This window comes from Colius striatus, chromosome 2, assembly GCF_028858725.1.
Source record: "Colius striatus isolate bColStr4 chromosome 2, bColStr4.1.hap1, whole genome shotgun sequence".
Taxonomy (NCBI): Eukaryota; Metazoa; Chordata; class Aves; order Coliiformes; family Coliidae; genus Colius; species Colius striatus.
In genome coordinates, this window is record NC_084760.1 from 68,918,264 (window position 1) to 68,944,270 (window position 26,007).

A 26,007-nucleotide genomic window follows, 5' to 3' on the forward strand; every position below is an offset into this window, starting at 1 on the left:
CTGTCCTCTCACTACTGCAGGTGACCTGTGGCTTCATTTAGCAGCTACCTGTGTGAGGAGGCTTCCTCATGCATCTCCAGGCACAAGGTCTCCCTGCAAACATGTCAGTGGAATCTGTGGTCAGTAGGTCTGGGTTAAATCTGCTGAAGTATACAGCAGAAAACTACTGTAATCTGTACCTATTTGTAGGCCTGATTTTTTTGTTGAGCTGTGTGGCTATTGAGTTTCCCAAGGCTACTCAGTTTCTAGACTCAGTGGAGGGAAGAAGAGCTGTGAGGATGAGGGGCTATAACTGGAAAGGAGGTTAAAACGAGTATATTGGTGACAGCAAGCTCATGTCGTCTTGTATCAGGTTACAGCCATATGCTTCACATTGGTTAGTGAATCATCTTTAAAGGTATAGTCCATTTTAAATTGTTATTTAAGAATCTATGTATTAAGCTTTTCAAAACTTTCTTTAATTTAGCAGTGATTTTTTTTTTGTGTACATTAAATATTCCAATTTCAGCATATCAAATGCACCTTGATAGGGATCACAAAAAATAAAGGAACAAGGAAGTACATAATTGCTGAGTGTAATATGTTACAATCAGGAGAAGTATGCCAACTATGTAAATACTTGCATGTATTCAGAAGCCGTGAGTTCTCCTTATTAGCTTGAAATAACCAAATTGCATCAAGTAACCTTCAATATACTTCAAAAAACAAATCTATAAATTCCAAGCAAATTTGAATTAAATATTCTTGGGCTTTTTTACATGAAATATTAAAGAAGTGATTTTACTAATAGTTAAGTTAGTTGTTGGTTCTGAATAAGGGTAACCTGTATCAGCTCTTGTCCCTGGATGCTGTTTTAGAGATTATAAACTTAAGTGGAATTACCCTGATGATTGTGTGTGTTCTATGACATACATTGATTTACTTTGTTTTGAAGGGAATGACAAGATCTTTTATTTGGGGTTAGAGAGGTGATAAATACATTTTCTGAAAGTTTCTTTTGGAGGAAACTGTACCTGATGCATTATATATTGGCTAAGACTCCTTTTGCAGTTTGAATGTAATAGCTTTCATTTGTCTTGTGTTTTGATTTTGTTAGGATTAGGAAGAAGTTCCTTAAATAAATTAATCACTATTTCACAACAAAGGTGATGTTCTTTAAGGAATGGATACACAGCCACTTTGTTCTGTAGATTTTAAACAAGAAGAATATCTTAGTCAGGAATGACTGATTCACTACTTCTTAGCAGTTCTAATCTACCTGTATTTTCGTCACTTTCTATTGCATAACTTTCTTTCCAAATCTAATAGCAAGCAAAGAAGAAGGAGCTTAAAAGAAAGTAATTGCTCTTTTAAATAGGTTGGGAAGTTCCTGGTAGATGCTGCATAACGGAGTGTTTTGAGTTTTAAAGCAAAGTTTTGGCATTGATTGATTTCCATGTAATTGTAAAATTATTAACAAGTTGCTGCAATGAGGTAACTTTTCTTAAACTTACTATTTGAACAGGAGAACAAAGCTTAATCTTTTATTAAACTTGAGAATGTAGAGTGTGCAATCTGCTTTTGATTTTTTTCCTTTTTTTTTGCTGATACAATATCAGAATCCATTCTTTTCAGAATTGTTTGAATGATGATTTGAATGTCTAGTTAGAAATGCTTGTTACCTCTGGTACTTACTCTAACGATAGAAATTTCTAGTTTGCGTCACAGAACTGTCTGAAAATGCAAGTGAAGCACAAATGGCAGGTAGTAAAGGAACTTGCAGCATCTGTGGCCTGTGCCAATAGCTTGTTAAAACTGCTTCTTCCTCTCAAGTTTCCATTTGCCCAAAGTTGCTTTAATAGTGGTTATTAAAGAGGTAAAGGGGAAACAAAAAATGGTGATGCAAGGTGTGTTAAAGCTGTTGAAATCTCTCTTCCCTCTTTCTCTGTCTTTTACCTTTGTTTCCTCCAGGTGGCCAGGTGATTCCCTGTCATTCCCATGCTTTGATCATTTTCTTGTACCACGTGTCCCACTATGGGATGTGTTTTTCTTGTGGAATTGGTGTGTATTTGTAAATTCATGCTGTCAGGGGCTTTTTCTGTCAAGTCTTGTCTTGTTTTGGCTTTCCAATTGGGAACACTTTATTCAGGACTATTTTTTTTAATATATGTTGGCTCCTGTGAGGTAGGATTCTTCTTTTTTTTAAGCTGCACATTTTTAGACAAATACACTTAAGAAGAAATTGTTGTGGCATTGCTTTCAATTTTGTGTGAAAATTAAGAAATTATTACATAGATATAGACATAGATAACATAGATAACAGAGGGACATAGATAACAGAGGAACACAGTGTCCCTATAATAAAAAGTAGATAAATGTCTCCTGCATATGTAGCCAGTGTTGAAAGGATGAAGTTATGTTGGTAATGGTGAGCTCTAAACTTGATTTATTGAGAAGTGCAATCTGACAGATACTGGCTACAAAGTTGACGATAACAGTCACTATCCTGAGAACCTGTAGGAGAAAAGCAAGGTATTTAAGAAGCAGTGCTGTATAGGCAAATCTGTCATCTTTTATATAAGTGTACGTATTGAAAATGTCCTGATCAGTTAATATTTTTGCTGTGATAATTTGTGTTTTGAAAACTCCGCATGGCTTCCGTAGGCAGTGCTGAAATTTTAATTTCTAATTATGATTGGAACCAAAGAACAACTCTTAATATTGACAAAACTTTGTGCTTCATTAATTGAATATGCAAAGTTTAATAAGGCTTTTTTTCTGCCTGGTAGTTCATAGGTAAAGATACAAGGTTGCCCTACTGATTTTGTTGCATGTCGATTTAGTGAATTAATAAGAACCAGATTCACTTGCAAACAGATGGAGAGGGGACTGGCTGGGTACAGAGAAGGGATGGACAACAGTAGCAGCATTATCTGGACAATCTCTACTTGCAGATAGAGGTAAATTGCAGAATCGTTTAGGTTTGGGAAAGCCTTTAAGATCATCAAGTCCAACCATTAACCTAGCATAAGATCTTTCTTCTTTCTGGTATTCTCTAAGAGTGGCTTTATCAGTGGTGGTAAATGTGGTGGGCATGTAGGAAGTCTCACCTATAATCATAGTAACTTAAATAGTTGTGCTATTAAATAGCATGTATTTGCAAGACCCATGATAGTCAGCTATTTATCCAACTTTAGATAAGGTAGCAACAAGCACTATATGGCAAATAACTAACTTGGGAAAATAAGATTACTTAACATTCCATTTTTAGTAGTACCAAAATAGAGAGTATAAAGGCATATGGTAGATAATATAAAGAGGATAGGAGGGATAGAACTCGAGTACTTCAGGATGATTTTTTAAAAAGTTTCAGTATTGAAAGAGAGTTAGAATTCAGTACATCTAAACTATTAAGAAGGTGTTCAATCCTTAAACTTGACTTCTGTCATAACACTTTGTTTACACAGTTAGTTTAAGTGGCTGTTAACTGAAAATGGTCACTTGGAAGTGCTAGAATGCATTATGAATAAAATTGGTTTTAACTGCATAGAGTGTTTGGACTTCCAGAAACTTTTCAAATGAAACATTTTATTAAATGGAGACTTTGAGATAGATAAGAGAAAGGAGAAATACATTTTATATATATTTAGTAACAAAAAGACTATAGGAATCACCTTTATTAAAAGAGCAGCATTAAACAGCTTAGTGCTACGTGGAGATTTCCTGGATGTGCTGCCAACTAAAAAGGTCTGTCCAGGCTTCTCTCAGGCTTGCTGTAAATACTGTTTTCTGCACTGCATGAATTTTAAGAAATAAAAAGGAGAGAAGCAGAGGCAAGAATGGGAACCTTTTAAATATGATATGCATTAAATAAAATACTTGCAATTTGAACAAATACTTTCAGTTTGTCAGTAGACTTTCACCTTAGTCCTGTCTGAATTTTGTACAGCAGTCATGTACTTCACAAATTTGATTTGTCTAAATGTGCTCTTTTTTGATATTTTTTGACCAGTTACAGCCTATTTATCCATATCTAGGCTCTCACTTCCTTTTTTCTCTCCCCAGTAAAATGTCAAGAGGCCAGCTCTTGTTGTCCCAATCTGGCCAGATCTGGCCTGCCACCTTACACCTCTCTCACCTGAGCTCCTGCAGTTAACTCTTGCCTTTTGTTCTCAGTAGCTCAAAGCAAGTGTTACGGTCAGAGAGTGTAGTTTGGAGACGGAGTGGTGAGCAGGGAATGGCACAGGAAAATGAAGGGAGGCTGAAAATATTTGGGTGGGAATTTGCAGAGACTTCAGCCTCTTTTCAAGCCTAAATTCTGTGCCTTACCTGACTACCAACAGCTTGTATGTGAATAGTAGTAGTTTGGTAGAGAGATGTTGCTGGTTCTATTTTAAACAGAGGAACACACACTTGGGAAATACCTTGTGGCTTAGCTGGTTCAGTTCTGTCGCAGTCTTGGGCAACTATGTGGTAGATGTGAGGTTTTAAAAGTGTGCTGAACATCCTATATGCTTACTGTTACACTATGAAATACTTGCAGTGTGCCATAAGATTGGTAGAAAAAGGCTCCAGCTGTAACTACGCTAATGCAGAAAGCTGTAAAGATTAATGGCATTACTGTTTCAGAAGCTCTTAGGTTTGACAGGAAGGTGTAGGGGTTTTTTGCAGACTAAATTGTGCTTTGCACTGCAGAGGAGAGTCAAAGGTGAAATGGGGAAAAAGAGGTAGTATTTTGAAGTCTTATATGACTGTCTACCCTGGTAGTTTCAGATCTAGAATGGAGTGTCATCATGCGCATGTCTGTAAAACAGGTCAGCTAGGGCACCTAGGAGAATATTTTATCAATAAGAGCACCAGGTGCTGTAGGTCTGCATTCTGGTTCTAGATGTGGCTAACTTCTGTTCTCGTAGCTTCCCTCAACCTTTGTTTAGCCTAGCAAAAAACGGCAAACTCTTCTGATTTAATCTAAAGAAGTTGTTACGGGATCCTAACTATTCTATTTTCTGCATTTGCTTCAGTTGAAGTTCCTCTTGTTCAACATACATGTACAGTCCTAGTCATCCAGTATTTCATATGAGGTCTTATGTTTTGTACAATTCTATTGATATTTCTCTGTTTCTACTAAAGAAAAAGAGGTTGTTTTTTTTTTTTTAGTGCCTTTTAGCGTTACATGAGCTACTAGAAGAGCTGTTTGATTTTTTTTCCATCAGCCAGAATAGCCAACCTTTTCTTCTTCCTTCACCTCTGCTTTATAGCTGTAAATTTTATGATTAGTCCCTTCCAAGTCTGCATGTTTTCTGGCATGATGATGTGATCTTCCTCAGAGTGGGAAGTACCCTGGGTGAGTATCATCTCACTTTGCTATCAGTTCTTAAAATGCACTTTGTATTATTACTGATTGGCATGTGAAACAGTGATTCCTGTTTATCCTGATAATTTGTCTCCTAAGATTTACCTTTATACAACTCTCTAAGGAGTTACAAGTTTTCCTTTATACAACTCTCTAACTGCTCTAAGGAATTCTTTAATTAATCCTTATTCTGTCTGTATCACTAAACTTCCTAAAACGTATTCACCTCTGCTCATATCTGCTACCTCACCACTTTCTAAGAAACGATACATTAGGACAAAGTGGAATTAGTGTGATAACAGCTATCTGCCATAATTTTGTTGTTTTTTCTATGCCTCAGTGTTCTTTCTCTAGTTTTCTTCAAAATCTGTTATAGAATGGCATTTAAGTTAAATTGATGTGTGTAGTTGAGTAAATATATTTCAGATGTTTTGACCGTAGCTATTGTTTACTTTTTTCTGTCACAGAGTGCCATAACTTTACTGATTCATAAAAACACTTGATGGTAGATTTACATTTTATACAGCATTAGCCCTGCTTAGGTTGGGGCAGGGTGGGGTGGTAACATCTTGAGGCCTGTTCCAACCTAAATAATTTCATATTTCTATGAGCTACTTCAGTGACCCAGGTTGAGTAATACTTGCATTTCCAAGTTCTTTTTAGTTAGTGTTAGACTGATGAAGAGTATAAGATTTTTTTTCATCCATGTGGTTAAATACTAGTATCTTCGTATGCTTGCTGCACTGTCAAAAGTGTCAGGAATTTTTAGGACATGAATTTTGTCACATATACCAATTTCAATACCACTCTATTACACAGTATTTCTATTTTTCATTTTTCTCTCTGAATTAAGGATTTTTTGGCTTTTATCTTCAACTTGTTAATTTATATTTTGTGAAATTATTGAAAATAACATGCAACAGCATCTTCTTGTTCTCTATCTGTAAATGGTTCTAAGCATCTACTGTCTGTCATATTCAAACAGTGTATGGTATCCTAACCTATGCTGCTATGATGTTAATAAATTTACTTTCTCCTTGATCTCATTGCAGAGTCACAAAGGAAGGCATGCTAAACAAGAGTTGGGTTGCAAATGGTCTTACCCATAGGAATCATGCAGCCCTAAAATATTGAGTCAAATACTTATTTCTGGCTGTAGTGCATGCAATGTTTGGATTATAGTCAAAGGTGAAATTTTATGTTAGGTAGATGCAAAGTAGTCTTTTCACATCTAACTTAGTTTCTTCTTAGATTCTGAATCACTCAAAAAGTCATAGTCTGATTTTGCTTATGTCAAAAATGAGTGAGGTGGACATAGTTTTTTTCCACACTTTTGCGTTCCAAAGAATTTTTATTTTAAGTATGAATTTATTTTCAAATAGGCTTTGTAATTTTAAATATTTTGGGCTACATAAGTAAAGAATGAATTAAAAGTATGAACATTCCTCTTTGTGGAAAATAAAAAGTCTGAAAAATGTTAAACCAAAAAGTGCTAAACTGATTCTTACCCAACTTAATGTTGCAGATGTATTGAAGAGAAATCTTAAAGGATTTGAAAAAGAAACAAATGAGGGCTGACTGAACAGGGAGAGACTGTACAATGACTTTTCACAGGTTAGCAGCCAGCAAGGGCCAGGAAGCTGTGGAAGTGGCAGAAGGATGCTATAGTAAAGGTTGCTAGGCTACTGTGAGGGAAGCACTTATGGAGCACTACTCAGCTATACTGAGCATTTTTACTACCCAGCTGCTAAGTAGTCTGTGTATGGTATTGCTGTTTTCCTGGCTACTAGCCGGAAAGGGAAGCTCAACTGCTAAGAAACATTGTCCCTTTGTAGGATGAAACTTGGCCACGTGCCAGTTATTACCTTTTGCAAGACTGACTGTTTTTGGTTTCGGTCACATTGACGGACAAGGAATGTCAGGAATTCTGCTGAACATGTTTGAAATGGAATAGCAAACAATAGGCCTTTGATTCAAGTATAGAAGTATAAAAACTCTTGGATAAATTTAATTTGTTCTGGTGGTGGTGACTAATGAACTCTTAGTTTGTCTATACCATTTTGGTCTTCACTTCTTCCATGTTAAGAAGCTTACTGAAAATGGAGTGTGGATTTTCTTTTTTCATCCAGATTTGATGTCATTTTAAAAATATTTCTAAGAGTGTAATCTCTACCAGTAAAAATTATTGCTGACAATTGCAAATCCAAAGTCATGAGTTTATTTTCTCTCTATGAAATCATAGGTCTTCATCTTTTTTTATTAATGGGTTCTGTGTACCATGTTTCGCCATACATATAGTTGGAAAACAGATGCATTTATGATTCTTCTTATTTGTAATTTAACCTTTGATCTTTGCCCCAGGAGATTATTTTAATGGAAAATTAAAGCTGTAAGTTCCTACCTCAGATAGTGACAGTGGAACTGAAAATGGAATTAAAATTACAGTGTGTTAATAATTATTCCTTTGCATCTGTTTTCTGTTGACTTTTGATCTCTAACACAATAACACAGTTCTCTTTTAACACTATGTTGTTAACATGTATTACAACTCTGACAATACTTTTGTGTTTTATGAACAAGTCCGACACTGAATACGCACTGTAGGATGCAAAGGCAAAAGATGATAATTTTAGTATCCATGAAGGTGCAATGACTATAATGTAACCTGGATTTGATCCAAGTCCAGTGTCCTGCTGCCAGCTGGGGACTCCCAAGGCAAATTGGTATATAGTCTCCGAACTTGTACTGATTTGTGGCCCAGGGATTTCTTGAACTTAACAGTGGTTTGTTGGGTTTTTTTGCTATAAATGGTGGTTATGAAGTTGTCTTCTGTGAATTTGTGTAGGTGCCTTTTCGATCTAGATAAAATAATAATATTCACATACTTTGCCAAGAATTCCAAAGTTCACCAGCCCATGTGTTGTGTGAACAACTGCCACGTGTTTGATTCGTATCTGCCAATTTTGCTCTGTGATGTCCATTTCTTATGTTGAGAAATGGTGCACAATTGTTACCTGTAGCTTCCTTCATTCCATAGGTGGTATTATAGATTCTGTTCTCAGATGCTTCTTTTTCTGGTGGAAGACTCCTTGTATATTAACCATTCCTTTCAGCTGTGGATACGATATTTTGAGCACGTGTTTTGACCTCTTCCATGCCTCTTTCATTTCTGTTATATACTTTTTGAGATGATTAGGAGCCAGGATTGGGTACAGCATTAAGGATGAATTTTATACACTGACATATCATGTCCTGCTTTGTTTTCCAAGTATTTTATAGGAATTCTTAATATTTGATTTTGTTTTAAAACTCCTGCTATTTTTATTACTGCAGAATCTTGTCATAAAGTGAATGTCTTTCACAGCCCATCGTCATCTGTGGGATGTGGAGATTCTGGGCTTTCTTAAACTTAGGCACTGTATTTTACATCTGTTTCCAGTGACTTTCTGGTTGCTAATTTAATATCTACTCGCACAGTTGCATAAAGAACTCATGACACTGTAGGTATTTCTTGCTTTTATAGCTTAAAATTATCAGAAACCTTTTTCATGTTTATAAAATTTCAAATAATAATTTTACAACATTTAAAATAGACAATTACCTGTGCAGTACAAGTTGTGTGTGAAATTAATATCAGCACTGGATATTTTGATGTGATTAACATTGCATTAATTTCCAAACTCAATCTTTTGCAGTTTTGTTGCTTGAGAAGATGGAACATGATGACATTTGTAATAAAACTCTGAAGATTACAGACTTTGGTCTGGCTAGAGAGTGGCACAGAACGACCAAAATGAGTGCAGCAGGGACTTACGCATGGATGGCTCCAGAAGTTATCAAGTCCTCCATGTTTTCTAAAGGAAGTGATATTTGGAGGTAAGAAGTTTGTCTGCTGAAGACCATGTTCAGTAGAACTGTGTTGAGCTTTTTTAACAAATTTTTACTTGATTTCTTTTGGTGGTTTCCTAGGTTGTCATCTCAACACATGGCAAGTATAGCTCTTCTAAGAAACACACTCATTTCTCAGCATGTACTTCATTTGATATAACTTTTGATATTCATGACTTATAAATTGGGAGAGAGGTAAAACAAAAAAGGATTGTGGGTTTTTTATGGTTTTGTTTGGTTGGTTTTTTAAGGAAAGCATGATCTCATTAAGAGAAGCCTTTACAATATCTATTAGTAAGATAAGTATTTTATCTGGAGTCTTAATATAAATAGCAGTATGTTCTTGATACATTAACATATGATTTATCTCTTATTGATATGTTTATATTGAATGTCTGAAAAGTCTCATTCTACATAAAGAGACGGAACCAGCCAGTAATTACCTTATATGTCTAATAAATAAAAATAAGCTGAAAATCAGACCTTTCCAAATGTTAACTTAAATAAATACTGGTTTTAGGAGTATAGAATGTGATCATGTGTAAAAGTGAACATCAGATCTAAGCTTTTACATTTATAGAGATTTTGTTTCCAGTAGCTGGAGTGAGGAGAATGTATTAAGCACAGAATTGTTTTAACTTGCTCTCTAATTTCAAAGTTGGGCAAGTCCCAATGTTAAATTTGTGAATTTCTCATAACAGATGTTATATGTGGATCATAAAAAATAATATAGCTCTCAGTGCTGATGCTATTTTTGAATGGTATAGTGTGGGATGCATGTATTGTAGAAAAGTAATTTAAACTTTAGTTTTAATTTAGTAATTTTTTTTGTGAGTGAGGAAAAGTGGTGATTGCACAATGAGCTCTAAAAGCTGCTGTGCCTCTCCCTAAAAGTCTGCATTTCCTTTCTTTTTGAAGTGTTTTCTCTCAGAAGGATCCAAGATAGCTATGTGGGGAAGGAGGGGAAGAGTTTAATCTGTTTTCTCATGCCTTATGCATGTTCTTAAGTTATATAATTCTTAAATAGGGTCCTATTTTGCTTACATGCTTGATATTCTACAGCATTAAGTAATAATTTTGGTATTCTCAGGATGATTCTATATCTCCACTACTGTTTTGTGACACCCATTTGACTTGTGTCTGGAATTGATTTTCAGCGTTTTGTGTACATCACTGAGTTGATGCCCAGTTGGGAAACATCTTGGCTTCATTCCTATTTTCCATTCATTCATTCTTTCTTTCTTTCTTTTTTCTTTCTTTTTTTTTTCTTTTACGGGATGAAGGTTGGGTGTAGGCGTTTCCCTAATCAGCTGTGTTCCATGCTTAATTACAGGTCCTGTCCAGTCTTGTTGCTGTGATTTTAGGTATCTGAGGGGGTATGCTTTGGTCCAATTATTTTATATTCTGCTGCAACATTAGTTTACATTTTTGGAACCTACAATATTTCTCTTCTTCGCCTTCTCTCCTGCACGCCTCTCTTGTAAAAATGTAAGTATTTAGCTCAATGATGGACATCTAACAGGAGAGGTTTTTAAGTAGAAAGGCTGTGTTTTACAGTATAGTTTAGACCTTCTTGGCTTCTAGAGATTTTCTGCTTACTGCACTTTGGTCTATTCTGTTGCTTGTCTTTACTCTTTCTTTAAAACAAAAGCAAACCACCTTGTTGTAGGAGTGGAATTTGTTTTAAAAAGCTTTCAGGTCACAAAATTAAGTATGGGTCTCTCTAAGACAGTACATTTTATATATAGATGTATCTCTACTACATAACGTATTTCAGGAAAGTTCTAAACTTCAGTTACACGTACTGAGTGCTTAGTCTCCAAAAGAAATCTACAGGCCTTATTAGAAGAAGAAGAAGAAAAAAAGAGCAGTTGAGGCTTCTCAAGTGTACTCACACTTGCAGCTGTTCTTCCAGAATCAGACAGTTCTTGGAAATGTCGTGGGAGTATTTTTTGTGAAGAGCCTTCCAGGCTGCATTTTCTCAGGTGTCATCCTGGATAGCAGAACTGATGCTTTCTAGGCCCTGCATGTATATCCTTTTGCTTCCCAAACCAGGGTTATAACTATTACATTTATTATTCTTTGGCATATGCTTCCAAATTCACAAACAAGAATTCCACTCTTTCAGCCCTAGCCTTCTATCAATCGTCATGTATTTCTTAGTGGTATATCAGTCTTGGTTTTGTGTATGGAGCCTGAAAGTGCAAAGATGCCCACAGATTTCCAAGTGCTGACAGTAGCCTTTACAGCAACGTGTGCTTCCATTGTACAAGCTCTTAGCAAAGTGAAGCAGCACTGTATAGCAGGGTTAGCAGCTGGTTTTGTCTAGTATGTGCATATAATTTGGAAGGAATTAATGTGGCAGTGCTTATTAACCTGTGCTTTAGTAGGTGGATCGTAGAGTAAAAGAAACTTGGAGAACTTTAGTTTTTATCAACTTTTAATATATGTAAAACAAGTAGAAAAAAACATTGCTGGAATGAGATATAGCAAGGTAATAATTTTTATTAATGAAAATGCTTACAAGGAGATATTTTTTAAACTATTAATCTTTTTAGTTTAAAAATGTATTCAAGCATATTAATGCCTTTTGCTGAAGATGGAAAAGGACATGGCATTTGCTCTTTTTAAAAAACCTTATTAGAAGCTCTGACTGTATACATGGGACAACTGTATGTGGGCTGGTGAAATTTACTACACAAACTAGCTACTTCTGTAGTTGAGAATTAATAAGTAGTTGTTGTCTTAGGTAATGATAGATTAGTACCTCCCAAAAACTCCGGTATGACAGGACTAGAATGTCTTCAGGGTTCCTCCCCACAGTTTTATCCCCCCAGCCCTGGCTGTTGGCACTTGATATTAAGACTGCTTTCATTAAAAGAAATACTTTCAGGCTATTACTGCATTGGTCTGTTTAAAATTTTACAATCACATTCTTGGCACTGGCGAGAACTACTTAGGATTAAAGACTTGAATTGTAAACATAACTAAAGCTGATGGCGTAACACAACTTTGTATAAACTATTATTTCTTTTTAGTTGAATTTATTGTTCTGCTTAACTTTAGAGTTGATGCTAAAATAAAGTAGAACAGAATAGTCTGAACGAGGGAATTCTTTGAGCTAAGAACCATCTATGCTTGCTGAGAGAGCATGATGTTATTTTTACGCTTTCTTTAATCATACAGATGCAATGCTGTTTAGTAGAATTTCCTCATCATGCATAAAATATGTGTCCTCTGCAGAAAGCATTGTAGTAACTATTATCAGAATTACCACTGATTTAAAACAAAATCAGAATTCATTATTTTTTTCTCTTTGGGTATGCAAGCAAGTGCAGAGATCAGACTGGAAACAATTATTCAGAAGCTCAAGACATTTCTTTTTTTATTCCTTTTTTTTATTCCATTTTCTTTTAGGTGAGAGTAAACTGTATTTCTTAGCTTTTTATTAACTGTGAATACTAGAAATTCATTAGTCTTCTAAGATTTTATGATAGGAAAAACTTCTTAGATAAACAGAATGTAGATAAACAAAACACTGCTGATATTCATGCTGGTATTGCATAGCTTGCTATTTTTATTATGTTTATTATGTTGTGAGGTCTTGCATAATGCTGAATGACTTCTCACTAAGGAGAGAGTGATAGAAAAACTTAAACTAATGTGTATTCTTCTTCCTGTCACATCTGCTGTAGTTGAAGTGGTATTTCTGGTACTAAGGGGTACGTGATAAGGGAAGGAGTATGTAGCCCTTAACTCCCTAGTGCTGTATGCATTTCTCCTCATGTAGGAGAGTTCAATACATTCCTGCAAAACTTCCAGGTAGTTTCTTCAAAGATCTGAAGGGACAAGAGCAATACTTTGTTTTCTGTTTTTTTCCCTTTGTCTGCTCGCTTCACTATTCAAAAGCAGCAATAGGTAGTTCTTTGTGTCGTAGTTATACAGTTAATGGTTCCTAGGCAGAAAGAAGAGGAGGATGGGGGGAAAAACCCAAACAAACTCAGTTATAGAGTTTACTTTGGGCTTACGCTCTAAAAGGAGTAATTCCTGCTTCCATAAAAATGACTGTGAAAGCTGTCCATGGAATAGGAGTGTTAAAGCAACATCACTAAGTGTGCTATCCCAGTCCTTTGTAGGGGCTTGGATTGTTTTAGCAAACCAAGCGTTGGACATATGGATACAAAAAAAGGTAAAAGCAACACCCAGCTTTTCTAGTGTGGAGGGCATAGCAGAAATTCTTCCAATTAATGTTGCTGCAGTAGGAATTTCCATAGTTCTTGATTTCTGTACATGATGCTGATCTCTTCATGCCACTACTTCTCACTGGAGACCACGTTGTTTTGTTTGCTTATGGGGGTTTTTTGGTATGGAGAGGTTAGTTGTGCATGTGAAACTAATTCTCAATCTTGTTCTGTGGGAAGTGAAAAGTTAACAGGCCTTTATGTAATACACATGGGATTAGAAATGCAGACTTCAAGCAAACTTCTTTTTTTTGTTTTGTTGGTTCATTTTTGGTATGGAAAAAATTGCTTGTTTTCCTGTCATTCAGACTTCTGATTGTGAGACTCACATGATACTAGTATTTCTATAAAAGTGACTTCAGGATACATTTGTAATAGGAATGTGAGCCACTCTTAGAGTTGCATCCAATTTGGTTAATTACTATTCGTGGAAAGGTGCAAGATTATTAAAGTAGATCTGACTCTTAAAGGCATTTGCATTTGACATAGGAAGTCCACATGAATTTCAGTGTATGATTGGACAGATACTTGTTTGTTCTTGAGTAAACAATATTTCAGTATTCAGAAAATAACTATTAAAAAATTACCTTTTGTAGTTATGGAGTGTTGCTGTGGGAACTGCTTACAGGAGAAGTTCCTTACCGTGGCATTGATGGCCTTGCTGTGGCTTACGGAGTTGCTGTCAATAAGCTTACTTTGCCCATTCCATCCACCTGCCCTGAACCATTTGCAAAACTAATGAAAGGTATCTGTGTGTTTCTTCCTACATATTTAAATAGTTATATTTGGGGGGGTATGTATCCTTGCCCTTAATAGTTATGGGGTTACAAAATAAACACCTAATTTGATTAAATGTTGTGTACAAAGTGTTTTGTTTTTTTCTTTACACAGCAGTCTGGTGTTACAGATAGTTGAATGTATTTCTGAGTAAGTCATAAAAAATTACTGTGTACTGCATAAATTCTTCAGTAGTGACAGAGTGTGGTTTTGGTCTGATTTTACTGATTTCCTTTTACACTGAAACCGCATTCATTTTTATAAAGTACAGGATATACTACAGATCAATGTGAGATCAAGAATAAAATCCCAAGGGAAAGAACTGCAGATGCTGGGGTTTTTTCCTCATTGTTTCTTCCTGAGTGCCGAAAATGTTTTTGGGAAATTCCTTAGAGAGAAATAAGCATTGCTTGCTAGTGGCTGTGTCCTTGTTTTTAATGAATTTCTGTACCTTTTAATGTATATCCCTTCTGTACAGTATTGCTAGTTTTGCTGTTTCAGGTCCTAAAGATAGAGATGAAAAACAAAGTTGACTGTTAATACAAAACCAGTCCTCTAAATACAGGTAGGTAGATGTCACTTCTGCAAATGGGAAAGAAGGTAGGGAAGCATTGCGCGTAAAGGAAACACGTTAGAACTTGAAGTACAGTAGAAAGTGACTTGGAATTCATGTAGCTCTTCAAAAGGTTCTATGTTCCATTAAAAACTGATGGGATTTTGATAAATTCTAGAATGCTGGGAGCAGGACCCTCATATCCGACCATCGTTTGCCTTAATTCTTGAACAGCTTACTGCCATTGAAGGGGCAGTTATGACTGAAATGCCTCAAGAGTCTTTCCATTCCATGCAAGATGACTGGAAATTAGAAATTCAGCAGATATTCAATGAATTGAGGACCAAGGAAAAAGTAAGTTGACTTTTCCAATTGCATTTCAGTGAAGGAAGGATATGTGTGTGTGTGTGTATGTGCATTTTTGGGATACAGCAGTTTTCAGCTTTTTAATTGTGGCTTACCAAAACAATACAAGAAACCTGATTTATTAGTGGAGACACACTTGAGAGGATAAATTGCTTGGAACAGAGCTTGGAACTCTCTCATAGAAGCATTATTAATTCAAGTTGCCTGTTGTTGGATGTACCATTCTTAAATTCCATTAACATGTTTCTGAACATTGTTTTAAGGTAACCCTGTCACTGTCTTGCAGCAAACTTGCTTTAGAAAAGAGATTTGAGTACTGTTTTTCTGAAATTTCAAGCAATGCTGATTTTCCCCTGAACAAAACCAATACAGTTCTGTATGCTGAAACTATAGCTAGAGGGATTTCAGTTGGAAGTGAAATGTTAAGTTTAATGGGAAGTGTAATGTTATTGTAGTAAGTGAGGATTATCATATGAATAACTTGTTCAAGAATTACAAGCAGTGGAAAAAGAAACATACCCACACCTGTCTCCCCAAATAAAACAGGTGGCAGATCCCTAAATGTGGCATGTAGGCTCTTTTAAAAACTTTTTTTGTTCACTGCATCACTTAAACAAACAAACAACAGTTTATTTACCCCTTAGCTAATCTTTATAAACACTCTGAGTTTTCAGCTGCTGCTGAGCATGTTCCTCAGCTGTGGGACTGGAAAGCTTTTCATCCTGTTACACAACTGTTCACGTGACTTTGTTTCAAAAAATGAAATGATATTTTTATCTCTCTTCTCCCTGAACAGACTGATAATATTGATCTCCCAGTATTTCAGTTTTCTAAAACATCTTGCCAGATATTAATAAGATCAGTTAGATCACACTACTACTCACGAAACAGCTAATCCAGTTTCTCTTGTTTATTACCCAGATTCCTTTCACTAGTCTTCTTTCTATGCTCTCATATCAGGATACGTTTGTGCAGTGTGAGCCCTTGCTGTTAATTCTCTTTGCCCTCTCTTATTAGTTACTTAAAATAGTTTTTAATCACCCTGAGGTTTATATTTTCCTTTAGACAACTTGATAAAGACAACAGCTGGAATAGACCAGGTGTCCTCTTGAGCCCCTGTTCTGATAGTTCTTATAGAATAATTCTAATAGCAAAAGATTTCTTATTTACAGATTAGTTTTGCAGTTTAATTATTGCCCAGTGTATATTTGTTGTTATTTCCCATTAAATGGTGATAGATGAGGAGGAAGAGAATTGAGATGCGGTGGCTTGTGAAGAAATCTTTGTAAAAAATGTAGACAACTTTGACAAAAGCAAAAACTAAACTCTCATCTCGAAAGTTACTGTCAGCAGCCTTTGTCCCTTGCTGCTTCTCATCAAGGGTCACAGATGGCTGTTTGTTGACTGTTGGCTGATGATCATTGTGACATTACAGATCTACTGATATAGCAGTATATGTGGTGTCAGAATTTATTGATCACCACTACGATTGTGCTATCATCAATAATAATCTTAAGTACTTCCTGTCTGCCTTTGCTTCTGCCTTTGCTTTTTCCTCTTCCATTTCAGTTTACAGAACTGTGTAAATGTTGTCTGTATAGTCTTTACCCAGCCTGTAGTGGGCATACAGGTTGCTGGAGTTGGATTCTGTGCCTCTGTAGTTGTTAGATCTCTTTCTTTCCACGTGGATTATAGCCTCTCTACAAAGAATAGAGACTTTCTTTTTGTCATGGAGTCAACAGCCACTGCGTTTACTTTCCATAACCCACCATGGGGCATAACTCTCCTTTCTGCCCCTCCAGCAGCTGTTCAACCAAGCATTTTCCCCTTTTTACTCGGAGGGCAATTCTAACTGTTGTTCCTATTTGTTTAATTTTAACATTTTTCTGAAACCATCAGTCCAGTATGAAATTTGCTATTGGATAAAAATCTGACTACATCAAATTTAGAATTCAGTAAGTCCACACAAAATTTTGGGAGAAGAGTCATATTTTTAGTGTAAAAGTGAATTAAGTGTAATTAGGGAGGGGAAAAGATAAAATGAAATTTACTTCTCATATGCCAAAGTAAATGCATCTCTAAAGGCATCTAATTAGGTAAACTTGTTTAACAATGAAAGCATGTAACTTTGACTTAGACAAGGTTTTCCTTTGTGTGGGCTTATTTAATTTGGCACATTATTAATTTCACTGTCAGGTACTAGGGAGAAAAGTAAAGTAGAATACTGTTGTTGTTGTTGTTGTTATTATCACGACCAGCACACAAAAAAAACCTGCGTGGAGTTTCATGCCCTGTGTAAAAGGAACTTCTGTGGCTGGAGGAATTTCCTCAAGGGCTTGCTGTAAATGAGTGTTGGTAACACCCACTTCAAAAGATCACCATCTCCTTTTGACAAACTTTCTTGAGCAACTTAAATATAGAATTATTTCCTAGCTTCCTTACAATGGCTGTTTTAATTGTAGAGTTATGTAGAAATGTTGCATAACTAATTGCAGTAAGTCTGGTTTTAATTAGTTTATTTGGAAAAGAGTGAATACTTAATCTCTCAGTGAGGAAACACTATTACTTTTTCTAGACTTATCTGTCTTTTCACTATGGGCCCTCAATTTTTGCCTGGTTATTGAGCTTTAAGGAACCTGGTTTTGAGGTCAATGAGAGATGGATAATCAACAGTGGCTCCTGCTGTGTTAATATAGTAATATTTTCTTTTTAAACTCTAAAGTGCCTTTATTGTAAATTTCATGCAGCTTTGGATTCCAATCCTTGTTTTGGACTGTCCAGTTTGGACTAGACAGGAGGAGGAGTAAAGTAAGAACTTGTAGCAATCTCTTAATTAAGTTATTAAATATCTTTTTAAAACCACAAGCAAATAACAAATCCCAAAGAAAAACCAACAATAACCCAACAAAACTCACTTTGAATTTCCAAGAGGTGGAATTACTTTCTGTGAAACTCTAAGTTTAGCAAAGTGGGTATTTTCATAAGGAAAAAAAAAAAAACAAATACTATTTTGAAACAAGGTTACCCAAAATAAGCAAACCATATTGTCAGTCATTTCAATTACATTTTAAAACAGTGATAAGAACTATGTATATGCTATAGTTGTACATAAAAAACAACTATCTTTCTGAGGAACAGATATTTCTCACTGAACCAATTTGTCTTGGTGCCAACTTGACTTCTGAGAATCCATAGTGTTTTTGATGAGAATGGAGACAGGTTTTTTTTTCCCTCATTTGAAAACACCAGAGTAATGTAGTTCAGGAACTAATTTTTAAAAGACAAAGTGGAAGTTAAAAGAGCGTAAAATTTAGTTTTTTGCTTTCACTGTATTCGATAAGGATTTGTGCTGGCATACAAAATTGCTGGATATCAATTAACAGAAGAAGGCAGTCTGCTTTGAAAAAGAAGCACAACCAAAAGAAACAAAAAACCTCCCCATCCCACCATGACACCATAATTGTAAGATGTGACAGAATAAATGAGTAGGAATATGGTCCTTTTATATCCAGAATTTTTGGCATAGCATAATTTCAAATGCTAGTTTTCTATTTTGAATTGAATTTGAATTTCTTTCCAGATAGAATCTCTACAATTGTAAGTAAAAATGAAAAAATTATATAGTGGGAAATATACAGTGTCAGTCACATCATAGCTTCTCCTTTTCCGAGAGTCTCTTTTATTAGTGGTACTGACTACAAGACTTCTGGGTCAGTCGGTTTCATGTATAACATGCCGCATACTACGAAGGGAGATCAACTGAAGTTTCAGATATATTTTATCAGGTTTTGGAAACTGAACATTAAGATAATTTTAGAGATGGTAGGTTTACAACTGTTAAGCCTTGGGATTTCAATTTCCCTGAAAAATTAACTAGCTTCCTTACAAAAATGTTTTCTTCCCTGAAATACAAGAGAATAAAAGAGGAACAACAATTATTTATGGGATTGATGGTTGGAGAGTCTGTGTGACTTTAACTCAGTGGTTACTAGCTGTTTGATGTTATACAGATACCTTCTAGATTTTAATTAAGGATCATCTGTCTTCTGTCTTATGACTTGGTTTATCCTATTACACTAATCTTCATTCAGTGTAATACTGATTGCTTTTTTAGATAGAAAAGTGCTATTTAATACATGGCTGAAAAACAGGAAAGGTTAGAACATTTAAGATAAAGGCATTAATTTTTGTATTCATCAGGTCATTGACTTTATGCTAGTGCACAGGACATATCTAAGAGCAGCCCTCATGCCATGCCTGATCTGAAGTACTTGGAGCACATTTTCTGCTAGGCTGTAAGCTGATAATCTCTAATTGGTTGTGTAGTCCCCATTGCTAGTGCTTACTTGCCTTAATTAAAGTGGCTCAAGTAAATGATTAAAAGGGAATCTGTGTAATGTGTGATTGCGTCCAGATGCAGAATCTTTGCTTATGCAGAATGGAGGACTGTGACGTGTTACATGTATATAGTGCATCTTGAAAATATATCAGGAAATACAAACTGCTGTATGCACTTTTTATATCCTTTAATACAATTTGTTACATTATTACTTGATTGCGCTTGTGTGAATCTTGCCTTCAGGAGCTTCGATCACGAGAAGAGGAGTTGACAAGAGCAGCTCTTCAGCAAAAATCTCAAGAAGAATTACTGAAACGCCGTGAGCAACAGCTGGCAGAACGTGAGATTGATGTACTGGAGCGTGAGCTGAATATCATGATATTCCAGTTAAATCAAGAGAAACCCAATGTAAAGAAGAGAAAGGGCAAATTTAAAAGAAGCCGGTTAAAACTAAAAGATGGACACAGAATTAGTTTGCCTTCAGGTTTGCAAATTTTTTTTTTAAGTTCACAATTTATGTTACAATTCATATGCAGACTTAATTTCCATTGTTAGTGTTTTTAGTATTGGCTATCATGGTAATTCATTGCCAAGTCCTTCTACCATAATAGTGCAAAAGAGTATGGTAAGAATTGCATAGCCTTTTATTTACTTACTGATTTGTTTACTAAGGAAACAACTTTGATGTGTCATATTCTTGTGGAGTAATCCTTGTTTCAACTGGAATAATCTTTCACCTGATTCAGCTAGCAGTCCATTGTGTCTGGAGGGAAAGGCTACTAGCATGGGAGCCACATGGTTCAAGACTGCTTCCAAAGTTCAGCTTTTGCCATTCTCTCTGTGCAGATAGAAAAACACCTTTTTATCACATCACAGAGCTTTCTAACATGAAGAATTGTTATGGCTATATGCCCTGAACTTGTAAATACCTGGCAGAAAAACAGCAGTTGATGAAGGCTGGAGGTAAAGATGTAGTACATCTAGATTGTATGCTTATTGGGGTTGCAAATAGAGCACAGCAGTTAATCTTCTGTGCCTTCATTCAAAAAAAACCACTGCAATAGCAGCAGAAGGTGCTATTTCAGAATAAAAATGTGGCATAATTTGAATGCTAATGCATTTAATTCCACCCATGGAGACATGAAAATGATCCCTTTGCAAAGGAGGTGTGTTTGTAGAGTCGTTTTTTGGTTGTTTTGTTTTTTGTTTTTCTTAGCAAGTGCTTTAGTGATGCCTTTTTAATGTCGCCACGAGATGGCACTATGGAAACTCAAGGTTATGCCAATGGTTGAAAAGCCTGCAGTAGTGGTACCGTACCAGCATCTTGGTGTTGATGGTTTTTCTTTCAGCTGCTTCCAGGTCAAGCCTTTCAGTTTATTACTAGTGCAGTAAGAACTTAATTCCACACTAACAGAGGTCTGAACAAATCATAGCTGTCTTGTAGCTGGAAAGCGAGAAAATAGGCATTAATCTTTAGAGTACTCTTTCAGCACTAATCGTAGAATCATAGAATGATAGGGGTTGGAATGGACCTTTAGAGATCATCTAGTCCAACCCTCCCCTGCAGAAGCAGGTTCACCTAGATCAAGTCGCATAGGAACATGTCCAGGCGGGTCTTGAAGACCTCCAAGGAAGGAGACTCCACAACCCCTCTGGGCATCCTGTGCCAGGGCTCCCTCACCTGAACAGTGAAATAGTTTTTTCTTATATTTAAGTGGAACTTTCTGTGTTCCAGCTTCATCCCATCACCCCTTGTCCTATTGCTAGCTACTATAGAAAAAAGGGATGTCCCAACCTCCTGACACCCACCCTTTAGATATTTATAAATGTTAATAAGATCTCCCCTCAGTCTCCTCTTTTCTAGACTAAACAGCCCCAGTTCCCACAGCCTTTCCTTGTATGAAAGATGTTCCAGTCCCCTGATCATCTTGGTGGCCCTGCGCTGGACTCTCTCCAGAAGTTCTCTGTCCCTCTTGAGCTGAGGAGCCCAGAACTGGCCACAGGACTCCAGATGAAGCTTCACCAGGGCAGAGTAGAGGGGAAGCAGAACCTCCCTTGACCTGCTGGTCACAGTCTTCTTGATGCATCCCAGGATGCCATTGGCCTTCTTGGCCACGAGGGCACATTGCTGGCTCATGGTTAGCTTATTATCAATGAGGACTCCCAGGTCTCTCTCTGCAGAGCTGTTCTTCAGCAGTTCGACCCCCAGCCTGTACTGGTGCATGGGGTTGTTCCTTCCCAGATGCAGGACTCTGCACTTGTCCTTGTTGAACCTCATGAGGTTCCTCTCTGCTCAACTCTCAAGCTGGTCGAGATCCCACTGAATGGCAGCACAGCCTTCTGGGGAATCAGCCAGTCCTCCCAGTTTGGTGTCATCAGCCAACTTGCTGAGGGTACACTCTGTCCCCTCATCCAGGTCATTGATGAAGACGTTGAACAAGACTGGCCCCAGAACCCATCCCTGTGGAACTCCACTGGCCACAGGCCTCCAACTCAATTCTGTGCCACTGATCAGCACCCTCTGGGCTCTGTCATTCAGCCAGCTCTCAATCCACCTCACTGTCCACTCATCCAAGCAACACTGCTTGAGCTTTCTGATGAGGATGTTATGGGAGACAGTGTCAAAAGCCTTGCTGAAGTCAAAGTAGATGGCATCCGCTGCTCTCCCCTCATCTAGCCAACCAGTTATGCCCTCATAGAAGGCTACCAGAATTGGCATAAATATTGATTGATTTGAGATAAAATACTGAGTAACTTCTTTCTCTCTGTGACAGCCAACAAGACTGAATAACAGCTTGTGATGTGTAGGTGACTCAGTTTGGGTCCACTTAGACCTATCTGCTTTTGTTGTTGTTACGGTCTGAATATGTGAAATCTTGCCTGTTTGACCAAATATCTAAGTTATTACATTGACCTAGAATTTATCAGTGTTTTTAATATGAACATCTCTTAGACTATCAAGTCTAATTTATTATATAGCTTTAATTGTTTTAGGAAGTACAGCAATATAATCTCCTGAAGAGATTTTTATTTAGAACATTAAAACTAATTTGGCTTACACTCTTACAGATTTCCAGCACAAAATAACAGTGCAGGCATCCCCCAATCTGGATAAGAGGAGGAGTTTAAACAGTAACAGCTCTAGTCCATCAAGTAGCCCCACAATAATTCCTCGTCTTCGAGCAATACAGCGTAAGTCTCCACCATCTCCATTTGTTCTTTTGGTCAATAGAGGCTGTTTGTTCCATATACTCACTGAAACACTTACAGTAGTGTCAGATTTACGTCTGATTTCCAGGTCCCTTAACTTGTTCTAACATTTGCAACTTTTTCTTTGATGGGAGGGATAATCTTGCTAAAATGACAAACTAAATGATTGTGAATGCTTTTAATCATGTCTTTCCTTAATAACTTCAGAAACTCATTTGTAAACTAATTGGGATAACAAAATGAAGAATCAAAATTTCTAACAGTAAAAGGCAAAGCATCACGTTTAGAATCTACGTGAAATTGAAAACAAATTTTTATTAGATATTGGAGTTCATAAAGGAAATCCATTATGGACTATCAGAAGAAGCCAAGGGTTTAAGAGAATAAGAGAATGATGTAAGATGAAAAGGCCAGAGAATCAACCAGCAATTCACCTTGTTTGTGTCAAAAGAGAAGCAAGCTTTAAGAAACTAGAAAAACAGAAGATAATAAACAAGAAAGCTTGCCTTACATTTTTTTGAAAACAAGAGAAACAAACAAAATAAAATTGTGGGTATGCTTGTAGAACTTCATACATGACGTACTATAAACATATACTGAAAGATGTGTTCATGCTCACGTAATGGAGATACCATGAATATGGAAGAAAACTGATTATATTGTTGCAGTGGAGACTGCATTTGTATTTGGGAATGATATAGGTAGAGATAGAAGATAGTTCCTCCAGAATTCATTGCTTGCATTTGTAATGTCTGATCTACTGTGCAGTGTAGATTATCTAATTATCCCTATTCAGTGTGGAATGCCTTAAGCTTCACTCTCTCTCTCTAAAATCAGTGGAACCTGTTCCAGCTGATTGATTGTGGATGGTGACTGTCTTCTCATGCAAGGCTAGTCAGGTCTGAAGGAAATTACTTCACAGTCTGGCTTTATCAGATGTAAACAGAGAGAAGGGAAAAATCAAAATGCATGGAGATTATTTTCTTTCTGCATAATGTCCTGTAGCTAGTTTAAAGACTTTTGTAATTTTTTTTTAAATAAACTTTCAGGCTGGTTGAAAGATTATACAGAAATCGGATCTCCCCTCTCCTTTGGAATACCTCTGCCTGATGAAATCTCCTTCATTAGTAATGTCTAAAGGAGAAGTGATATTTTTTCTTGCAGTAACTTTATTATTTGTTTGAACTGTAACTGATACAATTCTCTGGGTGGAGACCATTCACAGAATCACAGAATCTTAAGGGTTAGAAAAGACCTCAAAAGATCATCTAGTCCAACCCCCCTGCCAGAGCAGGACCACCTACAGTAGGTCACACAGGAACTCATCTACGTGGGTTTTGAATGTCCCCAGAGAAGGAGACTCCACAACCCATCTGGGCAGCCTGTTCCAGTACTCTGTCACTCTCACAGTGCAGAAATTTTTCCTTATGTTTCTTTGGAAGCTCTTATGTTCCAGCTTGCACCCGTTGCTCCTTGTCCTATCATAGGACGTCATTGAGAACAGCCTGGCTCCATCCTCCTGACACATCTTTGTAAATATTAATGAGGTCAGACCTCACAGACCCTGTCTTGCTTTTCTTAATGAAAAGTTGAGATGAAAGGAAAATTATGTAAAGTCTTTTTCAGAAGTTAGCTGATCCACTATCTGTGTGGATAATGATTTTCTGACCTCAAACCATGTGGTAGGTTTTTCTTTTGATTGGGTAAAAAATACTGCAGAGGTAAGAAAGAGTTTTCTTAGTGAGATGACATAGTTATTGATAACCAAGACTTATTTTATCTTTGGTTCTCTTTGCTCTGTATGGAAATGCTTCTGAAATGATTCTGAAAACCTGAGTGTTTTTTTTTTTAAATGCATAGCCATATGTAAGCTTATAGTAGTGCCACTCCTTGCATGTGCACTAAGTCCCACTGCGGATTTTTCTTTTCTTTCTTTTATTTGAGCAGGCATTTGTATTTGTGGGACTAGAACATACATACAGGGCAACATAAAGGCTCTCCCTTAAAAGTACACTTCTCTTACTGAGTTGGGATTCCTAGGTTTTACCTAAAAGCTTATCAGATCTCTTGGAGTATCTAGCTGAAACAATTTAGCTTCCACACCCATCTGCACCTGTGCAAAATAAATCCTCTTTCCCACAATAATGTTTTATCTTGATTTAACTTCAAAGTGTCTTTGTTTCAAGGAGACTTGCTCAAATACAGGCGATTTGAAAAGGCGTATCTACCAATTGGTTGCCTGATTGCTTCACTTTGTTGTGAGTTAGTCTGGCTTCTAAATCAAAAAGTTTTTGAAGTTAAAATAAATCTAATTATAAATCTTATTAAAACACATTCAGGTAACTTTGAAAGATGTTTTAAAGGGAGAAGGAAAACCAGTAGGAAATACATTCCACAGGTCCTGGAATGTTATTGAAGTTGGATGCATAAAGAAGGCAAGTAGAGTGTTGAACTACAGGGGAAGCTGTGATGGTGAAGTGTACAGTGAGGCGGGAGTAGAGTCCTGTGCAGTGTAGGAGTGGCAGAACCACGGGCATGTAAATGTCATCTCATCATGCTGTTTTAACTAAGTTGTTTTGAGCTACGTCTCTCCATCGTAGCTCTAAGCATGTTATGTTGATAGCAAATTACTTTTCCAGTTAGTCTGTCCTATATGAAAATATACTTCCCTAGATCTGGTCCTAGAAAGAGGATCCTCTAAACTCTACAGTAAAAACCTACTATCAAAAGATTCTTTCCTTTACAGAGCTGGGCTTTGACTCTAAAATAAAAATAAAAGGGAAACACTTTCGTTTCTGAAAGCAACTTGACTAAGATCTTTGCTACATCTCTTAATTTTTCCTCAGTGATTCCCAAAACAGATACACACACAACTAATGGCCGAAGAAACAGTGTATATGTGTACCAGCAAGATGTAGATATCACAAGTGAACATGAACTTCCCTGTGGGGTTATGAAAAAAGGCAAGATTTCATTATGTTTCAAAGGTGCTGGTTCTGTTTAATTTAACAGTTGAGACAGTGACAGACTAAGCATTTAATGAAGGTTAGACACTTTAAAAGTATAATTTGTTTTGGTGTAGTGAGAAAGAAAATGTTCATCATTGTCACAATTGTAATGTCCTGTTTCATTCGATAATGGTTGTTCCGCAGCCTATATTTTCTTCATTGTAATTTAAGTGCTCAGTCTATCTCACTTGTCTGAATTACCTAAATGTAGGGTTCTCAGTTAAAGGAAGCATGGAAAATACAATCGCTTTTCTGCTTTATCCTTGTGTCTCTTGTCAGCTTGTAAATTATTT

At 36.5% G+C, this 26,007-nt stretch overlaps 1 protein-coding gene across 2 annotated transcripts in view; it reads left to right on the top strand.

The window, feature by feature from the left end:
* MAP3K21 (mitogen-activated protein kinase kinase kinase 21) overlaps positions 1 to 26,007 on the top strand; it is a 45,659-nt gene that overhangs the window by 9,457 nt on the left and 10,195 nt on the right. Inside the window, exons 2-7 of one of the 2 annotated variants that reach the window (XM_061991000.1) lie at positions 9,028 to 9,208; positions 14,058 to 14,206; positions 14,970 to 15,145; positions 19,740 to 19,980; positions 22,566 to 22,688; positions 25,553 to 25,669. In XM_061991000.1, the coding sequence (XP_061846984.1) occupies positions 9,028 to 9,208; positions 14,058 to 14,206; positions 14,970 to 15,145; positions 19,740 to 19,980; positions 22,566 to 22,688; positions 25,553 to 25,669 (987 nt within the window). The remainder of the gene's footprint in view (positions 1 to 9,027; positions 9,209 to 14,057; positions 14,207 to 14,969; positions 15,146 to 19,739; positions 19,981 to 22,565; positions 22,689 to 25,552; positions 25,670 to 26,007) is intronic. The other variant, XM_061991001.1, reaches the window with a different exon arrangement.